This window comes from Hibiscus syriacus, unplaced genomic scaffold (genome assembly GCF_006381635.1).
Source record: "Hibiscus syriacus cultivar Baekdansim isolate YM2019G1 unplaced genomic scaffold, ASM638163v2 tig00110019_pilon, whole genome shotgun sequence".
NCBI classification, from domain to species: domain Eukaryota; kingdom Viridiplantae; phylum Streptophyta; class Magnoliopsida; order Malvales; family Malvaceae; genus Hibiscus; species Hibiscus syriacus.
This window is the reverse complement of record NW_024062567.1, coordinates 12,523-40,522: the sequence shown is the minus strand read 5'-3', so window position 1 is coordinate 40,522 and position 28,000 is coordinate 12,523. Positions and strand designations below refer to the sequence as shown.

Here is a 28,000-nt window from a genome sequence, read left to right as displayed (position 1 = left end):
TAGGCACCCAACTGATCCCTTGATTATGGCTAGTTGCCATATACCCCCCAAAAAATATATTAAAAACTCCAAACTCAGCTAAATCTTGGATTGATTTTTATCATATTATGATCCCTTCACATTTGATCCTCTTCTCCTGTAATCCCTGCATCAAACTATACCTCATTAGTTCATCAAGTTGTAAGTATTGAATAACACATCGAGTAACTTCAATGATTAAATATTTGAATTCGAATAGTTGTGACAATAATTTGTATGTACGCATAAATTAAATATCAATATATATGTACAAAGAAATAAGAGAAAATATAAATAATTTCATTTTTAATGATTTGGTATCGCTAATTTACTTATAATTTTCAGATTGAACCAAGAACAAACTATCAAAGAAACTGAACTTAATAACGTGGATACTCCAACACGAACTAAGTGATTTTAGTGATTAAAATGATGATTATTATCCCTAGAGGTCATGGGTTCGAGCACCAACGATCATTAAGGAACAGATCCTTTGAATTTATTGGAAAACTAATTGACCGTGCAAATTATAAGCCGCAGAAATTCCATGAAAGATAAATAGGATCTGTGATATCTTTCATATGAATCATGGTGATGATGATGAACGACAAGAACACGTGAGAAAAAACATGAAGACAAACAAACAAACATGTATTCTTTTGATGTCTGAAGGTCGGTTTATCTGATGAACGCGCGTACCCATCGAAAGCTTTAGCTCCACCGAAATCTTTAATCAGAAAAGCGAATGTATATAATGCAGATGGAATATAACTGTGTCCCACAAAATCCCATATTGGACAACATGCAATCTATGCAAGGTACAATTAATTTATTACTGCAAAATCTCAAAACTAGCCTTGCAATGATCTTCTGCACTTGATAAAAGCAAAAGAAAATTTCAAGTGGGGTATTGGTTTAATTGTCAATTTAATCGACCAAAATGTCAAAAACCATGGATTAACCACTAAAATATTATCTACGGTGATTTCTTGAGAGACCTTAAACGCTCAACAGTCGTTTGCTTTCTATCATTTGTATATTGTCTATAGTAATTTTAATAGTCGAAGATTATTTTGGTGATTGAGTTTATTATATAAATATGATAAGTCTTAACCTGTAAAATTATGAGAAATGTACTCCTTTTATGGTTTTTTTTATAGGAGTTTATGTTATAAAAATGAGTTTTATTGAGGTATTGAAAGAGTGATTTAGGATATTTCGAATTTTGATATAGATATTAGAATTTAGATACATAGGATATCATATATTTGTACCATTCATGATCACTACATTTATAGTGAATTATTATTCTTCTCATTCTTCTTTATAGCTAGTCAAGGTTAAATGATCACTACATTCATAGTGAATTATTATTCTTCTTGTAGCTAGTCAAGGTTAAACCTCGTTAAATCTCACTTATTATTCGTAATCTTTTCTATTATAATATTGATTTGTTATTCTTCCGTTTAAAAATTCCACATGCCACTATAAATGCAAATTAGGGTTCTTGAGATCTAAGCATTTTGTAAGTGAAAGTAGGGGTGATAAATTATTTTACCATCAAGACAAGTGAATGGATGTGCTTGATTCATCACTCCCCTTGGCCTTCTTTTTCTTCTTCTTGTAAGGTATCCCTCTAGCCTTAGCTTGACACTCCCTGACCTCTCTAAGATAAACTCGAATGGCACCGCCAGCGAAAGGGTTCGTCTCGGGTGACCCTCCATTCTCTTCATACGCGGCTCGAAGCCGCCCGATGAGAGCATCGAGGCTGCCCCAAGCTTGCCGGAGGGGACAAGTGCAAGGACCAGGCGGCTCGGGCTGTCCGTAGAATATGCAGCCCTGCAGGTGGACCTTGGTCTTGCCGAACTGATCTAGATATCGGAGGAAGTCGAGCACATGGTTGAAGTTGCACTGCGAAAGAGTGACCGGTGGCCTCTGGTTCTTCAAGTACTGTCCGAAAGTGTTCCAATCCCTTCTCTTTTGTGACTCGTACCGGCTAGGCGGCTGCTGCTGCTGAGGATCATCAGCCCTTGATGATCCTTCAGCTATATGCTTGCCTCGCTCACTCGACATATCGTTGAGATCGATGAAGATTAATAAACTTTTGCTAAATAAGGCGAGGAATTATGAGGGGAAAAGGAATAGTTGGAAGCAAAGAGTGGAGGAAAACGAATTCCCACATCAATGGGGCATGTTAGACATGCCATTGGGCCATCACCAACATGTTGCTTTCTACTACTCTTTTCCTTCTTCCTTCATTGTTTTAAGGGTAAAGTTACAAAATGGTCCCTGACTATAAGATGTTACTTTTTCGATTCCCTCGACTATTAAAAGTTATAAAATGGTCACCCAACTATTTATTATACTCCAAACTCGTCATTTTTCATTAAAAAATTGACCGCAATCTGAGTTGGACTTTAACCTATTGACTATATCGACGTAAATGACAATATCCCTAAAATTTGAGAAAATAAGTTGGATCTCAAACTCATACTCTTATATGATAGGATTGAGAATCGAAGTCTCTATTTGAAGATCTCTACGGTGGAGAGATTCATTTTAAGGTGGAAAATAACATATATCGATTGGATTCTATCTAACAACAGACGACATAGATCAAGGAATAAGAAACCAAATAGTTGAAGACTAAATTTATGAACTTTAAATGTTTTTTTAATCAAATGTTCTAAATTTGTGTTTAGAAGCGTGGAAGAAAAATTTTGGGACCTATCAGTTATCGTCGACAGCGGTCGAAGCAATGATCAATGTGGTAACTAGAGTCTCTGTAGATGGAGAGAAAGAAAAAAGAAACAAAGAGTAAATGAAGGGAAAACGAGTTTTACAGAAATGATGACGTTTTGATGAAGATTTTATCCTTTTAAAACATCATCGTTTTGGTGTCTCCTATCAATATCATAACTATTTAATAGTGGAGTGATAAAAATGCATTGTCCAAAACTCAATGATTAAATTAAAAACATAAATTTTAATGACTAAAATAGAAGTAATAGTAAAGTTAAGTGATGAAACTTGTAATTTACCCTTTCTGTATTATCCGCTATATATAAGTCCATGCACATAATAATTGAATCTTTCTCTGTCGACATAAACCATTAGGATAAACGATAGAAAAGTCCCTATATAGTATTTTTTATTACTTCCTTTAATTATGAAAAATTACGAAATAATTATTTGAGTAAAAGATAATAAGCTCATTATTTTTTAGGTAAAAGTAATTTAAGATTATGTATCAATTAATAATATTGAAATAATAACAAATTTTAATTCTCATTTTTACTCTTTGTTTTAGTTTGATCATAATTCTAAAATATTTTTAAAATGGGGTTAATTTTATTTTTTTAATAAACTTGTATAAAAAATTACAATATTTTCTAAAGGTGGCTCCGTCCATTCCAAGTTTGACTCATTAGATGTGAATGCGATCTACTGTGGAGATATGTTGTTGCTGTTTTGGGTGTCATTTTCAAAGGCAGTGGAACAATAAATACATAACATACTATGTACTATTCACTTCAACAAATCCAGCTCTATCTGCGCTGCGCAGCCAAGTTTTACGCCAACGAAACTACTTTCATGGTAAATTAATTATTGTTATTTTTTGAGGTATCTAGTCCGTACACTAAAAATATCAGGTCCATGCCTACCAAGATCTATAGCCCCTCGTAAACTAGGCATAACTTTCTTTAACGGAAGAGTATTGATACCAAAGTCAAAATCAAATTTCATAATACTCCATTGATTTTGGTACTAATATTGAATATCGGTATTATCTTATTGGTATCAATGCCCAAATCTCTATATAGGTACTTTATTACTTCTTCTATTATTTTTTCAATTCTTTCCAACCCATATTGTTTCATCACAAGAGCAAAACGATATAAATAATTAAGAGATTTCATTATATCTCTTAAAGTCTCGAATTTAAATATTATGTATACAAATATATAAGCGTTTATTGTCAAACGATCTCCCTTTGATAGCATTTTCAGCAATCAATAATAGAATTTAGCATATACAAATGTAATTGTTATTATCAACTGTTACATGTAAAGAAAATACAATACCAAAATGAGATGCAGAAATGTTCATTGAAATTGGGAAGGCTGCACAAACCAAAGGAAACATATAAATTACACTTTACTACTCAAGCCTGCAAATAGTTCAATACATGCATGACAGATCTCGCCGGAACAATATCGATCTAGCGGCACCGTAGATTGCTCTTTCGGAAGTTTGAGGACTATCCTCAACAGCCAATAAGTCCAGTTTGTATGAACCAACAAGAGTTTTGAACCCATCATCTGTAATCCCCAAACATTTGCTCAGCCGCAAAACACGGATACGGGGAAACCGACTTACTAGCTGCAACCCCTCATCGCTTATTTCTTGGCATCTCACAAGCTCCAGGGTTTCTAAATGCTGAGCTGAGCATAGAGCTTCCATCCCGATATCAGTGAAGGAATAGACATGGTCGAGAGCAAGTTCCCGAACTAGGCAATTTTGGATCAGACTAAGAATACCGTTTAAAGTAAACGATGAAAACGAAGGGAACTCCCCGTCAGAGAATGATATCCTCACCGTTTCAAGCATCGGACAGTTCAGAGCAATAACTTTTAGACTCTCATCAGTTAAAGAGTAATGGATTGTTCATCAATAAAGGCAGTGAGAAATCAGAAGGAACTCGGAGGGATATCGACCGAATATTGCTAGACTTTTGTGCTAAGCTTACAATGTCAGAGTTTCTTACTCCAACGCGCATGTCCAAGCGAATTTTCTCCAAGTTCCGGAACTTCCCTAATACGCAAGCCAGTCCTCTTCCAGGGCTGATGATGCAATTTACCAAGCTAAGCTCCTGCATATTTTTTGGTGCAATTAGGTACCTAATAGTTAAATTGCTTGATTCATACTTAAAATTTTTATGAAATAGAATTTTGGGTTAACTTTTGATTTCATTTTATGAAATGTTTTGATATTTTTGAAGTTTTTTTTAATTATAGTTATTTTTTAAATGATTAAACCAATATTTTAGTTAATAATTTAAAGAACGGTGGAAACCGCTATTAGGTAGTTCAAAAATAATTATAGCAAGTGTATATATTTTGAAAATGGAGATTTCGTCGATCTTTTGGTTTAGATGTGATCGAAAACTTTAAAATGGGTCTCGATATTAAATTAAAAAAATGATATTCGAGAGTTGATTACGTGTGGAAAATGTTAAAACACCCCATAACATCTAAAATATTGATATATTTAGAAAATACATGATGTTCATTTTTTTAATCATTCTGAGAGTGCTTGCACTGCTGCTATCCTTCTGTCTTTTATCAACTCAGAATTCTCACCATAGACCAACTTCAGTGTTTCTTCCACCATCTTCACACTTCCTCCCATAGGAAGATATTCCCTGGTAGAAAAAAAAAAACACATGGATAACATTTCTATCAAGTCCATAGAAATAATAAAAGAATACGGAAATGATTACAAATATAGGTTCGAGTATTTCAAATGATTGTTGAAAAGGATTAAATATCCCCGAGTTCCAATACAATCCTCCCATAAGATGGTAAAGAACATGCAAAAGAAGTTCAGTAAGCATAGTCCAACAAATAGATGTGTTATATGCACCTTGCTCTCATAGGAATCGGATATGAATGAACTATGTGCACAAGAAAAGGAATAGTGCGAGAAAATTTCTCTATGTACCATCTTCAAAATGAGAAAACAAAACATGGTCCTACATTACTTGTTGTTAAGGCTTGTGCCTAGGACTAGTAGACCCAAAGACTTACAGAGAGAGAGAGAATGGATACAAAAACAGTTACATATACCAGTAAGTCAGAAATCGGTTTATAATTTTGAAGGTCCCAACACAATCCACTTCAAGGAGTCAAACCGAAAAGTTTATCTAACTCTGATCTTCTAATTTTACCAAGCTGACTAACAAAATTTAGTAATACCATTAACAAAGCTTTGTCTTTCCTTGTACAAATAAATAATAATAATCGAAAAAAATCTAACTAGTTTAGTTTTATGCTATACTTGGAACAACGATGTTTAGCATAAAAAACGGCTTACATGTTCAAATTCCCAGCAATTCGTCGCTCGGCTTCTCTGACACATTCCAAAACAACCGGCTTCCCATTATCATCACGGTAAGCACCCTGAAAACAAGTCCTGTACCATTGCTTTTGCATTTTCAGCAACACAAAGAAATTTGCGTATCTCTGTCAACAGGTTTCAAATTCATCTTGTTCGTGCTTGAAATTACTATTGAATAATCCTTACTTTAGTCCTCACCGCGGAATTCAACTAGTGAGCCATGATATGTCTTTCACGTATTAATCGAACTATTTATTTTATTACCTGGATGGACTCTGGAAACATATTCCGCCTCAATAAAACAAATATACAAATATAAGTTTATGCATGCATGCATACAAACATTAATATATTTATGTGCCTGAAACAACAAATAGAAAATCAAATATGAAGACAAGCAAATAGGATTAAATTATAATATAAACCAAAAGGAGTCAACTGAAATAATTAATTCAAAAAAAATAGAAAAATGTAAAATCCGACAAATATACAATCAAGTACATACAGCAAATAACAAAAGCAATAGTGAATAACTCCTCTTCTGTTTGGTAGCTGAGAAACTTACAAAACAAATCCAAACAGAAGAGATCAACGTAATTAGTCTGGAACGTGGTACAGATATTTTAGAATGCAAAAACGAAAAAAACACGCTAGCGTAAGTGATGTAAGGCGAATCTACACGCTTTGATGGAAGAGAGTAGATAGTCTTATTGTGTCCCGATCTAGGATTGACAAGTACTGATGTCCTTAAATTTATAAGTTTGGGCTGCAAAATAAGATAAAAAATATGATTAATAATTGACTTAATAAGTGAATAATAATATAAGTAATGAAAAGAAATAATAAGAATGAAATGAAATAAAGAAATGATAGAGATGGCTGCGGAATTGATGGAAGAGATGGATGATGGTGATGATGAAATGGCAATGGTGGTGATGTTGTATCTCAAACACGCCAAAGAGGAAACTATGCTATGAAGCACAGTCCCGGTCTTCACAAACTTGCTTGAGGGGTGGTGATAGTGTCTTCAACCCACTAGATAACAATCTAGGAATTTTGGAATCAAAATGGAAGGAATGACGCCACAAGTATATGAATTATACTTGCTTAATCGATAAAGTTCACAAAGAACTTTGAAGAGAAATTAACACACAAGAGTATGTTTTATATAAGAGATGAGATGAGTACAAATGAAGGCAAGCCACTCTATTTATAGGAAATGAGAGGGCTTGGCCGAATGGTTACAAGTTGTTTCAGCTAGATACATGTCTCTAGGAAAACACATAATGCTTGAGATGAATGAATAAGTCCTTTGGGCTTGTGATGGTTCGGCTAACTCTTCATGAAAGGCCTTAATGATTCGACTAAGGATGGGAAGATATCTCCCTTGGCCGAATGGGCATGCTTGTTCATCTTGGCGCCATTTTCTTCCCTTGGCCGAATGGTGGTGTGTCTCTTCATGTTTGGCGCCAAAGGCTCTCATGTGCATGGCATGTGATGTGGCCGAATAGGCATGGATCCTTTAGCTCATATCTCTTGGTGATTTAAGCTTCCAATAGGTGTGATCTCTTCATCCACATGTTCCTTATTGAAAAGGCATCTTCATGGGCAGCATCATTCATGAAAGGTCACAATGTTTGGAAAGGTAACCCTTCATGTTTGAGCTACTTTGGGTGTGAATGAGCTGGTGGTGAGCTGGCCTTAGATGACTTGTAACATGGTGAACATTTGGGCAGCTCCTTGTGAAAAGGTACCTCTTGAGGTGGCAACTATTCGCGAAAAGGTACGATTTCACAAATTTTGACTTAGGACATATTTGAAGCGTCCTAAGTGGTGATGATGATGGTGCAATTCCCCAGCTGAAATGAGGTCATCTTGTAGCTCAAATCTTCAGCTCAATTCAGCTATGAGCTCACGGCCTCCAGACAACTTTTCACCAATTGTTCCTTGTGCTCTCCTAATCGATCCCATGTAAGTTTCCTTGCTGTTACATGCTCCATTTAGCTCCAATGCAGCTCCTAATTGTTGGCTGAATGTGCCTACATGCATATCATAAGAAAATAAACTAAGTATATAAACTTATATAATGTGTATATTATAAAAATGTGACTATAGGTTATTTAATATTCAATATGTAACATATTAAACAACCTATTATCTAATGGTTCTTTCTCATTAAAAGATTTAAAAACATTAAGGCACTTATGAGAAAGTACTTCCCTGAATTGTTTTGCCTTTGCACGAGTGATAGGTCCTTTGGGCATAACTTCATGATCCATTTGTGTAGTTGTGATCACATCAGTAAGTCGTTCAAAAAACAGAAAAGCGTAGGAGCAAAGAAAGAGAAGAAACATACGACTCCAACATTGACTTTATCGGGGTTGGGATCGGCCTAAAAAGCCTCCGTAACACCAAGAATAGGATCCTTGGGGGCGGGCTGCACGTTACGCCACCACCACGACATGAATCGAGCTCCACCGCCAACAAAGAAGGTCGTAGTTGAAACGGGAAGTGAAAGGCGAGATGGTTTTTGTCAATGAAAGTGAGAAGAGTTTATGGTCATATGGGAAAGAGTAGGGGTATATATGTCAATTACGAGGCGGGTCGAACTGAATGCAGTTGAACAAATTAGCTGCAACGACATTAAATGCGTGAGCAATGTGTAGGGTCTATTCACCTCCATTTTTAATAAGATATTTAGAAAAAAAAATCGAAATCGGAATAATATAAAAATTTAAATATTTTATTTAATTTAAATCGATTTTATAATTTATAAAATATATTGGGAGAGAGATGATTTAGTATTAATTGGCTGAATTTGAGAAAATATTAGGGTAAAATAGATAAGATGTAGTGGCACAGGTTTATATGTTTCTCTTTTCGTGTTTTTAAACATTTTATTATTGTTTTGATGATCATTTTGGATAGGCTGTCTATTACAGATAGGTTAGCTCAGCTTAAAATAATTACAGATGATTTATGTGGAATTGCTATGGGCCCATTTTCTGGTTGTTCTTAGGGTTCAGGGCAAAATTTACAGATTGTTTCGTAGGACTATGTGTTGGGATGATATTTTGTTTACAGGCCGTGGATCTTCTCTTGTACGAATCCTTAAGTTGATTTGAACGGAAATTTTGTATTGCGTCTCGGAGGAATGCAATCACAGACAGTTTAGACGATTGTCGACATTGTAGAGTGTATAAAAGAGATTACTCATTAAATTGTATAGACATGAACAAGATGATTAATATGTATTTGTGCATGGATTGAGGACCCGTAGGTTGAGATAAACCTACATAGGTTGTATTTCTTTTTTTTTTTGAAAATTAAAGGGTCTCATTAAAACTTCTTCTATTAACATTACGTTGGGGTCCTATAAGTAAAAAGAATGTCCATTGATCGCATAGGAAACATATCATTCGTTACATCCAGTATGATAAACTCGAGGTAATTTGAGTCAAATAATAAGACATACTAGATCGTAGAGCTGTCGTAGCAAGCGAATGTGCCATTGCATTCGTTGTACGATTTACATACACAACAAAACAATGGGAAAAATTATTACATTTTGCACGAATAGGCCCCCGTGTGAACTCCAAGCGTTGAAACATCCTATTGAATTTGTTAACAACGACCGAGGAATCAAGCTCAAAAATGACAGAGCCTCAATTGCTAAATTCACTGCTGCCTGCTGCAAGACCAGTATGAAAGCAACCGGCAGAGATAGTGGCTAGCCCTCCGAGGGCTGTTTTTTTAATAATATAAGCAACAACTATTTATCCAAAAAATTGTTGAGAAAATTTAAAATTAGCTCGAGTAAAGTTAAAACAAAATTATTGATCCACTGAAAACCTTGCATCACATCATTTAACTTCTGAATCGATTAAGTCACAATTGTACAACAAATTCAATCACAAGTATAAAATGTTAATAATATTAATATTATAAACTAATTATATATATATTTTAAAATTTAAAATATTAAATTTGATTGATTTAAACTCAAACGACTTAAAAATGGCTGTAATATAAAATAATCTAAATGTTAAGTGATCCAAAATTAAAATTATTAAAGGATCAAACTAATATTTTAATTATGTTTTAGATACGGATTTTTTTTATTAATATGTCACGTCGTTAATTTTATAAGAATTAACGATTTAATCATTTTAGGATAAATTGATTACATTAATGATTAAAATATAATAATCTTAAATATTAATGGTAAAATAAAATTGACCAAAACAATAACAACCTCTTTTATAGTTTACTCATTTGTTATTTTATGATGCAAATAAGAGAAGGAGAAGAAGGGTAGAATCCGAGCTTGGAGAGGAGCTTAGGCCACTGGTATGCTCTCAAAGATCGAGCATTTGTGCAACGTTTCATTCGAGGTAGGTCGTTAATTTCACAAGGTTTGGTTGTTCGGTATTCGAATTCCCCGATAACCCGTTGATTTCAGTCGAGTTTCATCGGGTGGATTTCGGAAAAAGAAGATGAATTTTAATAATGTTTAAGCCCTCATAGGCGCTGTTTGTGAAGAATGGTTTTTCTTCAGATTCTGATTTATCTGACGGATTTTCTCTTCTGGTTGAAGATCTGATGGCTTTTGTTGATGTAACCAAATCATGCCTTGATTCGATTCGCCAAGTAAGTTCTTAATTTTATCTATTATTGAATTAAGCATCTCCGTTTGTATCGATTGCGTATTGGTAATTCTATTTCCGTTATGATTTTTAACTACGGTAGATGCTTGGTTGAAACTGAAACATATCTTACATTAGGTATTACTTTCAGTGAACAAAGTGAGAAATTCCTGTTGCTGCTAGATTTTTGTTGGCATGTATCTATCTTATCTATAAATTGTACCTGAATTCTTTGCTCTGAAATTTTTGGTGCCTAAGACAGTGAATGGTCAGGCAATGGATCTTCCAAATCTACAATTGAGTTTGTTGTATCATTAAATATGCATAGATCTGGTATGATTTGAATAATGACTATCCTTATGTGTTTTGGATTAAGTTATGTTATGGTCCTTTCCTTGTCCTTTTAGATATCAGAACACATTGAAGATGCAATTGTTTACCTAGATGCTGGATGCACGGAAAGTTTCCAGCTCGTGGGAGCATTTCCTATATTCCTGGACCTTGGAGTGCGTGCTGTTTGTAGCTTGGAAAACACGTATTCTCTTGATGTGGTAAGCTAGTCATGCCACATGAAACCTTAGCTCTTTCAAGTGCTTCTTATCTTAGCTTGAAAATAAAATCGACTGGTTTCCCACCTGTCCTTGGTTCCAAAGAGATGCAGAATTTGTCCTGTATTTTATTAACAAGAATGTTGTAGCTCTAAATCTGTAAATATGGGAAAAGAAGGTTATTGTGAATAGTTATGTATTCCAGGATGTTAAAATGCGGACAAGGAATGGTGTGCTATCTCAAAACCTCAAAACTTAAATGTACCAAATCATTATCTTTTAATTAATTAATTATGTTTTCCTTTTCTAGGTAATATTTCTTGCCATTAAATAATAAGTTTTATGTATATAATTGTGCACCAGAATTTTCCCTTTGATTGAGCTGCACCATGTTGTTCTACACCTTGACTAAGAGTAGAGGAAGGTGGACAAATGCTATGAATTACAGCCGCTAGAATCCATTTGTTATCTATCAAATCATCAACCCTGTTTGTTTTGTTAGGAAATGCTAACAAGATTTCCCTTTATTATATTCATTTCAATTCTCATTTGCTACATGCCTTTTTTCTCTAGGTAGCTGACTGGAATGGAAATTATGACCCAGCAAAGAAAATTGTAATTATGACTTCTCGTTTATTAAGTGATGCACACCGTTATATTCTACGTACTCTGAGCATGCATCAAGGAGTTTTGTTTTGTTCGATATTTACATCTATCTCAGAGGTAATCTCTCGTTTTGGGCATTTATACTTTCAATTAGTAGATATTATTAATTTGATCATTGCAGTCTCTTCTGTTTTACTCTTCTGCAAAGGCGCAACTGATGGAATACTGTGCCATGTTTTTTATGTGTTTCAGATCTTTCTTTTTGCATTCACTTACAATGCTATTGTTTTCTCTTCATCTCTTAAGTCCACTGTGGTTGAACCGTATTGAATGTTGCGCTATTGTAGGTAGCTCATTCAGCATATCCTGATTCACCTCTTGGACCTGATGCATTCCATGAGTATGAATCCTTGCTTCTCCAAGATTATGAGGAGCTTATTGAAAATTCTGATTTAAAGTCTGGACGTTCTGTTGATAATAATACAAAAGAAAATTTGACCTTTGAAGATGAAGGATGGTCCAGAGTCACCTCCACTGAAGAAGATATTCCTTCCCTTGAGGCTAGTTCCACTGGGAAAAATCTATATGGGAATAATCCAAGACAGAAAATGGTAGATTTGGGGCCAAAACTGATTGTTTCTGTCCATCACTTCCCCATGATTTTATGCCCCTTTTCACCTAAAGTGTTTGTCTTACCTTCTGAGGGATCAATTGCCGAAGCATGCTTATCCGCTGAGAACGAGGATTCTCTCAGTGCTGGATTGCCTTCCTTGAGTACCGGATTGCCATCAGATGGTGATGAGGTTCCTCCTGCTGCAACGCTTACTGCACATTTTTTGTATCATTTGGTTGCCAAGGTAAGAAGTTCTATGCAGCCGTAAACCCAAATTTGTACTTTTCTGTAGCATTTTGTATATTTTTTCCCAATTGATTTGCATATGTTTGTTTCAGATACATTCGTATTTTCTATATGTTAGTTTAGTGTAGAAAGTAGAAACCACTCAAAGTGCAGATTCTGTGAAAGCTGTGTGGTGAAGCTCATGGAATTACTTTAATTCCCTGTGACAGAATGATAATCATTTGGTTTGAATTATATGGAACTTTTAAGAACTATACTCTGTACCGTCTAACACCAAGGGTTAAATTTAAGAACAAAAAAAGGCTCTAAAGAAATCTTTTGTACCATACATGCAGCTTGTTCTTCTATCTCAGCAATTTTTCGTATTGCACTATTACTAAAAGAAAATCTATTTTACCACACATGTAGCAGCTTCTTCTACCTCCTGAATTTGTTATATTGCACTATAGCTTGCCATGCTGTTTTTCAGAATCATGACCGTTGTATCTTCTTTTAAAACATGTAGATGGATTTGAAAATGGAAATTTTTTCTCTTGGTGATTTGTCAAAAACTATTGGGAAGATTTTGACAGACATGTCAAGTCTCTATGATGTAGGACGTCGAAAACGAACGGTGGGGTTATTACTTATTGATCGTACTCTTGACCTTCTTACTCCATGCTGTCATGGAGATTCACTTGTAGATCGTATCTTTTCTGCTTTGCCCCGTAAGGAAAGAATATCATCTTCTACAAGTATCAAAAGCTCACAGGCTCAACTTATACCTGGAAGCCTAGAGCGTGCTTCCCTCGAGGTTCAGATACCAATTGGAGAAATTTTAACTGAAGAAGATCCCGAAATTGATGATTCTGGTCTTTCAAATAGAATTGAAGCTTTTCTCTGTGGTTGGGATTCCTATAACTCTGCTCCTGAAATGGTAGATTTGATTAATCTTTGTAAAAAAGCTAGTGATCAAAGGATTTTTCCTGCTGAGCTACTACAGGGGTCCTTGGTTTCTACCGAAAGTTTCCGTGGAACACCATATCTGGAAGCCATACTAGATAGGAGGACAAAAGATGGGGCTATCCTGGTGAAGAAGTGGCTTCAGGAAACTCTTCGTCGAGAAAATATGAGCACTTATGTGAAAACTCGCCCTGGTTTGGCTTCAAAATCGGAATTGAAAACCATGATTAAAGCATTAGCTAAAAGGCCTTCGTCCTTAATTAGAAACGGAGGAATTATTCAGTTAGCTACAGCTGCATTATCTGCCCTTGATGAATCATGTAGTGTCAGATGGGATGCATTTATCAGCGCAGAGAAAATATTGAGCGTTAATGCCGGGGACACGAGCCAGAGTCTGGCTGCTCAAATAAGTGATCTGATCAATAAGAGTGCTTTTGCAGGATCAGATGGCAAAAAAAAGGAACTCTCACATGGGCTACTTTCTTTTCAAGATGCTTTGCTCCTCACAATTACTGGTTATATATTGGCTGGTGAAAACTTCCCAACTTCTGGATCCAGTGGCCCTTTTTCTTGGCAAGAGGAGCATTTTCTTAAAGAAGCTATTTTGGATGCAATACTTGAAAACCCATCGGTGGCTAGGTTGAAGTTTCTTCATGGTCTAACACCAGAACTTGAGGCCAAATTAAACAAACCTAAATCAGATGTAACTAAAGAAACATCAATAGATCATTTAGACATCGATGATTTTGACGATGAACAATGGGGCAAATGGGGAGATGAAGATGAAGAGAATGATAATAAAGAGCTGGAATATGATGACATGCAGCTTAAGTTGGAGTTGCGCGACCGAGTGGACACCCTTTTCAAATATCTTCACAAGTTTTCTAGTTTAAAGAGCAAGAATAGACCTTTAAGAGAAGGACCATTGGCTTCAGAAAGCAATTTAACTGGCGATCCTTACACAAATAAAGGATTACTTTATAAGCTTCTAACAAAGATTTTGGGCAAGTTTGATGTGCCAGGATTGGAGTACCATTCCTCTACAGTAGGTCGACTGTTTAAAAGTGGGTTTGGAAGATTTGGTCTTGGACAGGTAACTCTAGTTCCCACAGATCCTTTTTGTAACTTACCTACTGCATATATTTTATTAGTTTTAACGTGTTCAACTTTGTTTTAAAAAATACTACAGGCAAACCCAAGTGTAGCAGACCAAAATGTCATTCTGGTTTTTGTTGTTGGAGGCATTAATGGTGTTGAGGTCTGAATTTCTTTCATCTTCTACAGTTTTTTCTTTGAAAATTTTCATTATTCCCACGTATAAACATATTGACTAGAAAAATGATTCATTAAAATTTCCACTTCTTTTTCATAAAAACATTTTCCTTCAACCCGAATAAAAATGACACATTGTTTTGTTGTCGATTGTTGGAAGGTACAAGAAGCACACGAGGCATTGTCAGAAAGCGGAAGACCCGATATCGAGTTAATTCTGGGTGGAACCACTTTTCTAACTCCCGATGACATGCTTGATTTGCTATTGGGACAACCTAGTTACATTTGACTTCTCTCTCTCTCTCTCTCTCTCTCTCTCTCTCTCTCTCTCTCTACCTGTCTAACATAAGCTAAAAGTTTTCATGTTCCTTTCCCATGGTTAAAGCATAAGTAGAGTCTTGATGTTTGTTTGATACACGTATCATGATGTATTTAGCGTAATTGTGTCTGGTTTTTAATTTATTTGTTCATACTAAATGTTTGGTATTTGGAAATCCAATGACCTTCAAATGGATATCGAACTTTTATCCAATTTCAGTTATCATCGGAAATTGTTGTTTTTCAGTGTTTTTATGGTTACTTATACGCTAAAATTCGAATGGTTATGAGTATTGTTTTGAGGAGATGAACAATATATATCAAAATTAGCTCCGTCGAGGATCGTGGGGGGAGATTAAAGCACTGAAAGATAAATTTTTGGACGACAGACGAGGACAGTCGAATGAGTTGGTAGTATAGATAAATGGGAAAGAAGAAATGGCCAGAATGAAGTGGTGAGGAAACTGGTGTACTGTTTTCATAATATGAATCCATGGATGGTCTTGTTTTTGTCATCTCAGCCGTCCAATATTTTGTGTAATTTAAGAGGTAACAAAAGCTCCATTACAAATTTTGAGGAGAACATATTTTCGTGTTTAACATAGGACCCTGCAAAATACGAGTAAAAGGCTCATAAAACCCACTTTTCTTTAGTGTAACCAAATGAGTGGGAATGGGATGGATAATGAGGCAAAAATAGGTCACCATTCGAATGTTGAATTTAATTTTTGGGTCGCTACTTGAAAGTACAAGAATCAATAATATTAGGGTAAACTACTTATTTAGTACCTAAAATATCAGTTTTAGTACTTAAACTTTTATTTTTTTCAAAATCATACCTAACGTTTAGTTTTCATTTCATTTTAATACCCCTCTGTTATAAACTTAACGAGTTTAGTACCTAAACTTTCAGTTTTTTTCAAAACTTAACGTTAAATTTTGAACAGAGGTATTAAAATGAAACAAAAACTAAAATTTTAAACGGCGGGTATTAAAATGAAATGAAAACTAAACGTTAAAAAAATAAAAGTTTAAGTATTAAAACGAACTGATAGTTAGGTACTAAACACAAAATTTACCCATAATATTATAAGATACTATTCAGGAAAAATGGAGCTTTTAGTATTAATTTTCAGTCCATCAATTTTTATGATGTTGCATTTAACATTATAATAGTTCAACGACTACAACAATTGGTTTAATCATGTACAATAGTTATTCTTTTGAATTATGTTACTTTGCAATTAATGGGTGAAATAATTAATAAATTTTATCAAATCCATAACTAGGAAATGTAATATCGTCAAAACACTTTGTTAATGAATTAATTCGGTAATAAATAAAAGTTAAATTGAAATTGCTTCATCATAGAACTTTATTAATCCTAAAAAATAAATAAACTTATTTAATATAAATACTTTGAAATTTCCATAACATATATCATATTGATTTTAACCATACCATAGAATTTAAATTAAATACAAACAGTCTAAAATAAATATAATAACATTGTAAATTACCATTTCCTTTATCAATATACATGATAATTTTTATTTAATACATTATAACATTGTATGTTATATAAAAATATCTTATAATGCATGCATGCAAATAACTTTCTAAAATAAATATAATAATAATTATAATTTCAGAGTAAGCTAATTTTAAAACCTTCTTGGGGTGATTGGATCATGGAATTCAATATTCCTGGTGGGATTTTTTTCCAGATTCAAATTCCCACGTTTGGATGGGAAATATTCCCAACAGTAAAAATTTTCCTCTTTTTAGGGTGCGTTTGGTTCACGGAATGTAAGATTACCAGTGGGAATAAAAGATTACCAGGGAATAGGATTATTGGGAATGTAGTATTTTGTGTTTGGTTGGTTTAGCATGAATGTAAGATTACCATGTTTGGTTAAAGGAATAAAGATTATTGGAATGTATATTGACCAAATTGTCCTTATTATATATTTGTATAATATTACAAGTTGTAAATATTTATATATTTTCTTTAAAAAATTAAATTCATAATATTTATATAATTTTTTTTTACAAAATTAAAATATAAAAAGGTTTAATGAAAGGGTAAATTTTTTTAACCCCTGAACTTCATATAAAATTTTAATTATAGACTTTTTTTTTTGTAAATCTAAAATAATTTAAGGATAAATTTAAATTTGTAATTTAACTTTCGTAGAATTTTTATTATTCAATGACAGAAGAATGATATTTTTGAAAAAAATAAAAATTTAAGCGCATTTTAGTCCAAAACGCCGGTAATGTTACAATACCTAAGGGAAGGGAGGTAATGACATTCCCGGTAATATACCCCAAAAAATCTACTATTGGTAATAAAACATTACCGGGAATGAGATTCCCGGCCAATCAAACATGGGAATGTGGGAAATCCTTGAAGCAATCACCCCCTTACGGGAATGCTAATCCCATGTTTTTCTTAGGTATTTTTTGTTTCCCTTCAACTTAGACTAAAATGACCTTGAAACAAAAGATTTGTTTCAAAAATATCATTACTTTTATTTAAAAGCTATAATCTTTTGTTTTCACAAATTTTTTTCAAAATTTTTATTCACAAATTATCATAACTTTTTAAAAATTAATTAAGTTTAAAAGAATATATGGTATATTTACACTTTTAATATGCCCATTTATCTTTTAAATATTGGAAAAAAATTATATAAGTTTTATGAATTTAAATGTAATAAAATATATATAAATTGAAAATAATACAATAATATATTTTCTATGAATTTTTATATAAATATTTTCATTCCCGAAGGTAATGTTACATTTCATGAACCAAACGCTCCCTCATGGTAATGGAAATGTCCTTCAACAGTAGGAGTAAGAACAGATTGACCATTTTTCTCTACAGCATCTGTTTGTGTATGTTTCTATTGTTGTTCATGATAAAGATACAGCCCGAGACCGAATCGAGCACAGGCCCTGCAGAACGCTATTTCTTCGGCTGCACCCACCGGATCTTCTCCTATGCCGATGTCGCTGCTTGATACTGTCCCTGTAGACTCCCGATGTGCCTTCATAACAGCAACGGCAAATACAAACATATTAACCAATAATATCACACACCTTCACACAAAGGTCAAGCTCCTATCCATTACTATTAGTAAGCATTATTTACACAACCTATAGATGGGTCCTACACATATGTATGGTAATGATTAATTTATTAGGTAATGATTTACTCAACGCTTCACACAAGCATCATCAAGTCGAAGGACTATAACAAAACTGAAACCAGACTAGTTGTAAACTGGGAATTCAGAAGTAAACCACATCAGTACATTCATTTTTCCCCTCAACATATTTGTAGGAACAAACCTCCCATATCCATGATTAGAAAGAAATGCCCTTATAGTTTTAGCAGTTCTTTCGACCGATGGGATTTAATTGATATGTTTCAAAGTTTGAGATCAATGTAAAATATGCCAGAGACCATTGATGTTTAATTGAACTACAATTATATTTAGTATTTTACAGTTACATTAGAGTTTAGTATCTTGGGTTGTTTTCCTTGTACTTTTATGTTTTGCTTTCAAGCCAAGTTCGATCAGTTTTCAACTGGGGCCTGGGGGTCAAGTAATTTCTCAGACATCCTACCTTGGATAGTGTGATGAAATTAAGGAATTCTACGTACGAGGCTTATGGTTTTTCTTTTCTTGGTTCCGTAATGCAATCGAGGAGCCCAAGGCCTGAGCCTTAGGGATTATTCGGGTTTTTATTTCCCTTTTGCTTTTTACCTATGAAGCTAGTTTGAGAATTTCATATGGATCCTTCATACGACCACTAGTTAATTTTTAATTTAATGTCTGGAATTTAAATGAAATATTGATTTATTTTCTTTAGATAAAATATCAATTTGACTCTTAAACCAAAAGGTTAACTAAACATTTATTACATAAATTATCAATTTTGGTATGTTTTAATATTTAAATTTTCAACTTTTTAAAATCATACTTGATGTCTAGTTTTCATTTCATTTCAATATTTCATCATTAAAAATTTAACACTTTTAATACCTGAACTATCAATTTCGATATGTTTAATACCTAAATTTCAAAAAAATTTCCAAAAATTAACGTTAAATTTTGAATTAGTACTAATACGAAACAAAAATTAAAGTTTTTAATGACGAAATACTAAAATGAATCAAAAACTAAACATTAGGTATGATTTTGAAAAAAATAAAAGCTCAGATACTAAAATAGTCTAAAATTGATAATTTAGATACTAAACACGTAATTTAACTTAAAATCTAAAACATACAAAATAAATAACAAAACTCATATCGCAATCTCCAACGTATGAAATAAATAAATCTTGACAATTTAGAACTTGATTAATTAATGAAAAGGAGGCCATTGATTAATTGAAAATTTTCATTTTTAGTCCCTCACATCTATAATAATAAAATCTTGAGACCAGTATTCTCTATAAATAGTTGGACATATCCAAGCAAAACATGCATTCAAATGACAAATTGATTCTCCCAAGGGAAGACCAGGAAAGAGATCAATAAACATAGCTTGCTACCATGAACAAATGCAGCTTTCTCGTACCGAACTTCACACAGTTCGATACACGATCGAGGCATGAGTACAACGAACCAGCTAAGCTCCAAGGCTCACAATAATTGACTTTCCCTATCATAATATGTTATGCAAGCAATTTTGACTGTATCCACCAGGAAACGATCGTCATGCAATCTATCCGAAACAATTAAGGTCCATAAATGGATAACCGATTAACTGGAATGACTAAATGATTTCGAGTTCGGGCCACACAAGTGCACAAACTAAGACATTTGTTAAACAAAGAAATCTTCTGCAGCCTGTGATGCAGTCTTACCTCACCTAACCTTCTTCTGGCTTTGGCTCTGCACCGCGAGACAAATTTTCTTCCAACACCGGATAGCGATGAGCGAGGGTATCAGAATCCAGAAGGAGTTTGCCAAAACATAGTATGCATAGTAATAAAACGGGCTAGCAGAAAAGTTGTCTCCCTCCAAGATAGCTGTTATGAAATATACAAAAGTTCCATAGAGCTGCCCCAGGGAGATGGCAAACTGAAGTATGTAGCTATATCCCTTTCCTTTGGCGATAGCATACCTGCCAGATTAGAAAACAACATTTTACAACGAGAATAATCGACGGGAACGGAAAAAAGGCGATGAAAATTCAATATATGGAACTGTGTATGAAGGCATGAAGCATACACTGCTAAAAGGCAAGGTGGACCTTCCAAAACTGCTGTCATTCCTTCAACAGCCACAATTGCAGAATCTCTTCCTGCATATCTTGAGTCACCTTTGCTGTATTCTTTCCCTGCGGTTTAATGTATTCGTATGAATCAATTTCCCACTTAAGCACTTGCAAGGTAGGAACTATTAATATTTATCATAAACTAGAAAACCATAAAAAAGGGAACTTACAAACTTCAGCTAGATAAAATCCAGTCTTGTCTTTAGAATTCGGGAGAGAATGCAAAATAACCTTCGAGAACGATGTGCGTAAGTCCCGTGAAAGCCCACCAGCACATGAGCAACCTATCGAGTTTCGATATGTTGCGCGATCTCCCTGGTAGAACAAGTCAATATTTAAATGAAACAAGTTTACAATCCATTCGAAACTAACATGAAGAAGAAGACACATTATCGATCATGTCTCGGATCAGTGTTACAATTTCTTCTATAAATTTCTAAAATACCAAATAAGAGATGTTTCTACTTAGCTTATGCTCCATTTGTACCTAAACCTTTAAGGCCCTGAATCAAGAACAAACCTTTTAAGACCTGTTCAGTAAAAGAGCTGAACAACAGATTTTTTGAATCTGCTCAAATAAATAGGGGTGAGCAAAACTCTACTAAAAATATTGGCTTTTTCGATTCGAATTGTCTGACTCGAAAAAAATTCAAATTCAAGTTATAAAATAGAACTAAAATAACTCAATTTTTTTAGTGATTAGTATATTGGTTTTCAAGTATATATATATATATCACTTAATGAAAATATGAAGAAATATAAATATTATAAAAAACCGTTTAAATTAAAATCAAATACTACCGTACTATTATAAATATTTATAATTAAATTTAAACGACTAACTCAACTTTACTCAATTTTATAAACTTCATTTGACTTGAAACAATTTCAAAAAAAGTTTAAATTATAAAATAAGATTAAATAACTCAAAAGTTTTTGAATCGACTCGATTGAATGCCCTGTAAATAACAGTTCAGGGTGATACAATTGCTCAGAGAAATCGTTATTTAAACAGGTCCAAAAGGGATTTTGATCCTTGATCGAATTATTTGAAAGATTTGATCTTGAATCACTCAAAAGTTCAATACCAAATTGAGGATTAATTCCCAAAGAAAGCATAGTATAACACAGTTTCAGTCTCTGAGTAGATCCATACTCTTGAGAAGTAGTTAACAAGTACAAAAAATAGTCAACCCATTTTCAGATGGTGCTAAATTCAAACCCAAAGGAATCTGAAAACATAAAAATCAGCAGAATCCGTACTGAAAATGAAGGTATTTTGATCAGAAACGGAGAAAAAGAAAGAGAAAGGAGGACAAACCGGAGAGCAACCAGACAAGCGAGACGACGAGGAGAGAGAGAGGCCATAAACGCCGACAATGGTGGACTGAGAGAGGGAGACGGGCACATATCCGGGCAGTTGCAGATCTCTGGGCACATATGGATGCTCCATTCTCAACTCACCTCCTTTCACTACTCAACAATTCAACAACGCTCTAAAACTCGATTCAACATTTACATATTCTGATCTGAAAAATAAAGAGTTAATTTCATCCTATGTCCCCAAATTATAACTATCATTTTAACTTAGTCCTTAATCTTTTGAATATTCTAATTTCATCTCCAAATTATGACTCCATTTTAAATGGTTGCTTACACTTTTGAAATTCTAATCCCTAAACTATAACTCTCTTTTCAAATTAGTCCTCAAACTTTTGAATTTTCCGATTTTATCCAAACATGTAATTAGTTTCAACCATACTTTGACTTAAAATTTGTTTTTCAAACATATAATAATATAACTTGGCCCATGGATTGAAATAGAGGTCGGATAGTGGAATAGCATACGCTATATCGCGATTGCGACAACGTCGAAACTGCTATCGCATAAAATAATAGTGTGGAGCGAAATCACACTAGTAATGGTGGATCGTGGGAGCAATTAAATGGATAGTAGCCAATCGCGACAATAGTGGATTGTTATCCCCTATTGTTTCGCTATTTTAATTTTTTTAAAAATAGTTTTTTTAAAAAAATAAATATTTTAGAAAAAATCACGACTACAATACACGTAATGACTATAATAACATTTGTTGTATTTGCAACTGCGATAAACAAAACGTGACCGCAATCGTATTTTAAATCCCTTACTTGACCTAACGATTTTATTAACAAGAGATGTCATTAGTATATACGATAGTTTAAGTTAAAATTAGAAAATTCAAAAAGTTTTGAAAACTAATTTAAAATGAGAGTTATACTGTGAAAACATGTATATAATTAACTCTAAAATAAATAAAATCATAGGGTTTTTTTCGAAATTTTAGAAAATATAAAGGATATTTTACAGATTTCCCCACTATCATTATTCTTACTTTTATTTTACTCATTGAAATTTAAAACTTTTCGCTTTAATCACAAAATTTATTGCTCTTGTTTTGATCCATCCTCTCTGGAAAGTTAACGAAATTATGACATAAATACAATACTAAAACGGAATTAATTTAGAAATTTTAATTTTATATCAAAACAAGTCGTTTTAAAATTCAAAAAGTAAATTTAGAAAATTCTTTGTACTTTCTCTCCATCTTTTTCATAGATTTTCTTGGAAGTTATTCTTAGCTTTTACCGCTCACCAAACGCATGAGAGTTTCACTTTTCTGGAGAATTGATATGGGAGACTAGATTCGTACTCTGAAAGGTCGTGGGGATCGACAACTAATGATGAATTCATAAAAATTTTACAGGTCAGATTAATATAAACATAATAAAACTTGTATCTAAAATAATCCATATATATTTTTAATTTAAAAGTATAATAACAATTACATATATGGATTAAATCTAGAAAAAGTATATTAATTAGACTAATATAATTTTATTAACATAATTTATACATATTTATTTATACGAATGCAAAATTTTATATTCGGGGGTAAACTTGAACCTTTAAAATTTCAGAGGGCGAAAACATATTTTCAATAGTAAATGTATAGAAAAAATCTATAATCTATGATGATTTTAAATTTTTAGGGGGACGACTGTCCCACCCGTTTTCCTCAGTCTATCCCTGATCACAGTATTGAATTCTTAATAATTTGCCCTAGTGTAAACAAATCATGCCCCTATATAGGTTAGGATCCACTTAGACATAGTGCAAAATTAAGAGTTTTACACATTTTTAGGACCATTGGATTGATGGAAATCACAACTACTAAAATTAACAATAGGAAATAAGAAGATATTCACTGGGGAAAAAGGATTTAATCTCAACATTTGATTTTTCCTTAATCCAATGGTCCTAAGAAGATGTAAAACTCTTAGTTTTACACTAGGTGTATATGTATCATACTGCTATATGGGTTAGGATCCACTTACACCAGTGTAAAATTAAGAGTTTTACACCTTTTTTGGACCATTGGATTGAGGGAAATCAAAGGTTGAGATTAACTCATTTTGTTCAGTGAATATCTTCTCATTTCCTACTGTTAGTCTCAACCTTTGATTTCTCTCATCAAGTGGTCCTAAAAAGATGTAAAACTCTTAGTTTTACATTGGGTGTAAATAGATCATGCCCCCATGTGGATTAGGATCCAGTTAGACCCAGTGTAAAATTAAGAGTTTTATACCTTTTTAGGACCATTGGATTGAGGGAAATTAAAGGTGAGATTAACTCCTTGTTTTTTAGTGAATATATTCTCATTTCCAATTGTTAATCACAACCTTTGATTTCCCTCAATCCAATGGTCCTAAAAGGTGTAAAACAAGAGTTTTACACTGGATGTAAATGGATATATCCATGTATAAAAAAACAATGAGTTAATCTCAACATTTGATTTTCCTGAATCCAATGGTCTTAAAAAGATGTAAAACTCTTAGTTTTACACTAGGTGTAAATGGATCATGCCCCTATATGGGTTAGAATCCACTAACACAATATAAAATTAAGGGTTTTACACCTTTTTTGGACCATTGGATTGAGGGAAATCAAAGGCTGAGATTAACTCATTTTGTTCAGTGAATATCTTCTCATTTCCTATTGTTAATCTCAACATTTGATTTCTCTCATCATGTGGTCCTAAAAAAATGTAAAACTCTTAGTTTTACATTGGGTGTAAACAGATCATATCCCCATGTGGGTTAGGATTCATTTAGACCCAATGTAAAATTAAGAGTTTTATACATTTTTAGAACCATTGGATTGAGGGAAATCAAAGGTTGATATTAACTCCATGTTTTTTTAGTGAATACCTTCTCATTTCCTACTATTAATCTTAGCCTTTGATTTTCCTAAATCTAATTGTCCTAAAAAGGTGTATAACAAGAGTTTTACATTGGGTGTAAACGGATCCTCTCCCTATATAAAAAAACAAAGAGTTAATTTTAATATTTGATTTTTCTCAATCCAATTATCCTAAAAAGATGTAAAACTCTTAGTTTTACACTAGGTGTAAATGGATCCTACCCTATATAGGTTAGATTCCACTTACATCAGTGTAAAATTAAGAGTTTTACACCTTTTGGACCATTGGATTGAGGGAAATCAATGACTGAGATTAACTCATCTTGTTCAATGAATATATTCTCATTTCCAACTGTTAATCTCAACATTTGATTTCTCTCATCTAGTGGTCCTAAAAAGATGTAAAACTCTTAATTTTACATTGGGTGTAAACAGATCATGTCCTTGTGTGGGTTAGGATCCAGATAGACCCAATGTAAAATTAAGAGTTTTACACCTTTTTAGGACCATTGGATTGGGGGAAATCAAAGGCTGAGATTAAGTCTTTGTTTGTTTTCCCAATGAATATATTCTCATTTCTTACTATTAATCTCAACCATTGATTTCTCTCATTGAATAATCCTAAAAAGATGTAAGACTTTTAGTTTTACACTGTGTTTAAACAAATCATGTCCCTATATGGGTTAGGATAGATCCGATATAATTAAGAGTTTTATACCTTTTTATGATCATTGGATTGAGGAAAATCCATGGTTATCGAAATCGGACCAGACCAGTCGATTAAATCGGTTGAACCGTGAACCTGTAGCCTGTCCGGTCCGGTTACCTCACAAAACCAGTATGGCAATGAACCGGCTAAAAATCGGTAAAACCGGGGTGAACCGACTGAACACCGACAAAATCGGTTTGAACCGCAGATTCACTTTTTTTCTTTTTTTTTTAAAAAAATTAAACCAAACGACGTCGTTTGTTCAACGAGCCAAGTCAAATTCGAGTATTGCTGAGCTCGACTCAAACTCGAAAACTTTAAAAGTAAGCTCAACTCGACTCAAAAACTCACGAGCTAAAAATTATCAAGTTCAACTCGAACTCGAAATATAATATTAAAACTTGAACTCGAAAGGCTCGGACTCGAAAAAAAATTAGAAGTTCGATTGAAGCCTAAAATTGAGCTCAATTGAAGCGAAAGAATAGTTCGCTCTGTGCTCACCAAAATGCTCCATGATTTTGAATGTCAAATTACCTCTATTATTTATAGAAGTAAGTTGAGATGCTCTTCTATGTTTCTTAGCCATGTGGGATTGTTTTTTTTTTAAATTAAACCAAATGACATCATTTGTTATGATTTTTTAAGCCTCAATTTTATTTTTTTGATTATAGTTATATAATTATATTTATTATTTAATATGTTTTACCTTAAGTATTATGTTGTAGTTGATTTGAATATTTTATTTCACTTGATTTTATGGTTTTTAATTTATATGTTATGACTTATGATATTTTTATACATTTTAATATTGTAAACTTAAAAAAAGTGTTACATATATATTAATATTGCTTTGAATATTATGTAAAATTAAAAAAATATATTATTTTATATAAAATCCGGTTCAACCGCGGTTGAACCAGTGAACCAGTACCTTCACCGGTTCAATATCCGGTCCAGTTTTAAAACATTGGGAAAATCAAAAGCTGGATTTTTTTTAATTTTTTTAGTAAATATCTTTTCATTTACTATTGTTAATCTCTACATTTGATTTTTCTCATCCAATGATCATAAAAATATACTCTTATATGGGTTTTACATTGTGTTTAAACAAATCATGCCCCTATATGGGTTATGATCCACTTAGATCCGATATAAATTAAGAGTTTTATACTCTTAGTTTTACATTGGGTGTAAGCATATCTTTCTCTCTCTATATATATATTTATGATCTATAATCAGTGACAGATCTATACTTGTATCCTGGTGGGTAAAATACTTACCCTAAAATTCAAATTTTCTCGAGATAATTATATATTTTATTTATTGTCTTCACCTTGAAATTTTATTTATCCATACTTGTACAAAATTTTATAATGTTAATATGTGCGTATTTACTCAAAACAATATTTATAAATCCGTCATTATTTTATTTGTTATAGATCAATCAATCACCGTCTCAAACATAAACCGAAGAGCCATCAAGACCCATTGTTTATTTTCTAAAATGCTTCTGTCGATGCCTCATCACACGATGATCATTACAGAGCAAATGAACTCCATCAACCCTAAGACAATCAGCCCTTACGTGGAGCCACGACATTTCTATTATAAAAGCTTAGGCAATTGCAGTGGCACAAAGTTAGTCCATGGATTCATCTCAATTTAAAATTAGGGGCCGCCGATGCATTATAAAATATCTTGTGAATATATCATTAAATTCCTGAAACAAAACAACAACAAAAAACGAAAGAGATATTGAGGCCAAAACCTCATGTGATTGTGCCCATTAATGTCGGGAGAGGATATTCAAGCTTTTGGAAAAAGTAGAATTTCTTCTTTTGTTTGTATACAAGTGTTATATGTTGGTTATCATATATTCCATCAACCATAAAGTAACATATCATATATATATATATATAATACAACGTAAATATTTTTTATTGATTTTGTCAAAAAAAGATAATCACTGACGAATGGTAATTGATTTTAGGCGACAATTGAAAAGTATAGTGCAAAAAATAAAATTATTTAAAAGTTCAGTGGGAAATCGGTACACTCCTAAAGTTACAAATCATATTATAAAAAATAACATTTCTAATATAATCTAGGATACATTATGTATTTGTATCTAAACTTTTAATTTTTTTCAAAATCGTATTAATATTTAGTTTTTTTGTCATTTTTGTACCCTGTTAAAAGCTTAACGTTAAGTTTTGAAAAAAAAAATGAAAGTTTATGTACTAAAATGGACCAAATTGATAGTCTAGGTACTAAACGCATTAAGTTTTTAACGACGATATACTAAAATGAAACAAAAACTAAACGTTACGTTAGGCATGATTTTGAAAAAATTGAAAGTTTAGGTATTAAAATGGACCAAAACTGATAGTTTAAGTACTAAACAAATAGTTTAACTACA

General features: G+C 33.0%; 3 protein-coding genes, 1 long non-coding RNA gene and 1 pseudogene across 6 annotated transcripts; 1 reads left to right on the top strand and 4 right to left on the bottom strand.

Moving 5' to 3' along the window:
* Positions 1 to 36: 36 nt before the first annotated feature.
* LOC120213003 (protein LIGHT-DEPENDENT SHORT HYPOCOTYLS 10-like) lies at positions 37 to 2,185 on the bottom strand. Its single transcript, XM_039211158.1, has 2 exons — positions 1,577 to 2,185; positions 37 to 145 (listed from the first exon to the last, which is right to left on the bottom strand). The coding sequence occupies exon 1, from the start codon at positions 2,089 to 2,091 to the stop codon at positions 1,579 to 1,581; it is 513 nt and encodes a 170-aa protein (XP_039067089.1). The 5' UTR covers positions 2,092 to 2,185; the 3' UTR covers positions 37 to 145; positions 1,577 to 1,578.
* A 2,015-nt stretch (positions 2,186 to 4,200) lies between these two features.
* LOC120213017 (F-box/LRR-repeat protein 14-like) lies at positions 4,201 to 4,897 on the bottom strand. Its single transcript, XM_039211166.1, has 2 exons — positions 4,769 to 4,897; positions 4,201 to 4,659 (listed from the first exon to the last, which is right to left on the bottom strand). Exons 1-2 carry the CDS (start codon positions 4,895 to 4,897, stop codon positions 4,201 to 4,203), a joined length of 588 nt encoding a protein of 195 aa, XP_039067097.1.
* Positions 4,898 to 5,326: 429 nt separating this feature from the next.
* On the bottom strand, positions 5,327 to 8,614 carry LOC120213006. The gene is made up of 3 exons (XR_005524752.1): positions 8,495 to 8,614; positions 6,115 to 6,200; positions 5,327 to 5,443 (listed from the first exon to the last, which is right to left on the bottom strand). It is a non-coding gene; the product is annotated as an uncharacterized LOC120213006 (long non-coding RNA).
* Positions 8,615 to 10,440: 1,826 nt separating this feature from the next.
* On the top strand, positions 10,441 to 15,389 carry LOC120213007 (sec1 family domain-containing protein MIP3). Of its 3 annotated transcripts, none has more exons than XM_039211160.1 (9): positions 10,441 to 10,532; positions 10,697 to 10,788; positions 11,192 to 11,335; positions 11,906 to 12,055; positions 12,286 to 12,795; positions 13,303 to 14,832; positions 14,929 to 14,997; positions 15,172 to 15,309; positions 15,348 to 15,389. In XM_039211160.1, exons 2-8 carry the CDS (start codon positions 10,741 to 10,743, stop codon positions 15,298 to 15,300), a joined length of 2,580 nt encoding a protein of 859 aa, XP_039067091.1. In that variant the 5' UTR covers positions 10,441 to 10,532; positions 10,697 to 10,740; the 3' UTR covers positions 15,301 to 15,309; positions 15,348 to 15,389. The 3 variants fall into 3 exon arrangements, with proteins under 3 accessions (XP_039067091.1, XP_039067092.1, XP_039067090.1); XM_039211161.1 differs by having other exon boundaries at positions 10,445 to 10,532; positions 10,736 to 10,788; XM_039211159.1 differs by having other exon boundaries at positions 10,472 to 10,532; positions 10,666 to 10,788.
* Positions 15,390 to 20,112: 4,723 nt separating this feature from the next.
* LOC120213000 lies at positions 20,113 to 22,110 on the bottom strand (annotated as a pseudogene).
* Positions 22,111 to 28,000: the final 5,890 nt, after the last annotated feature.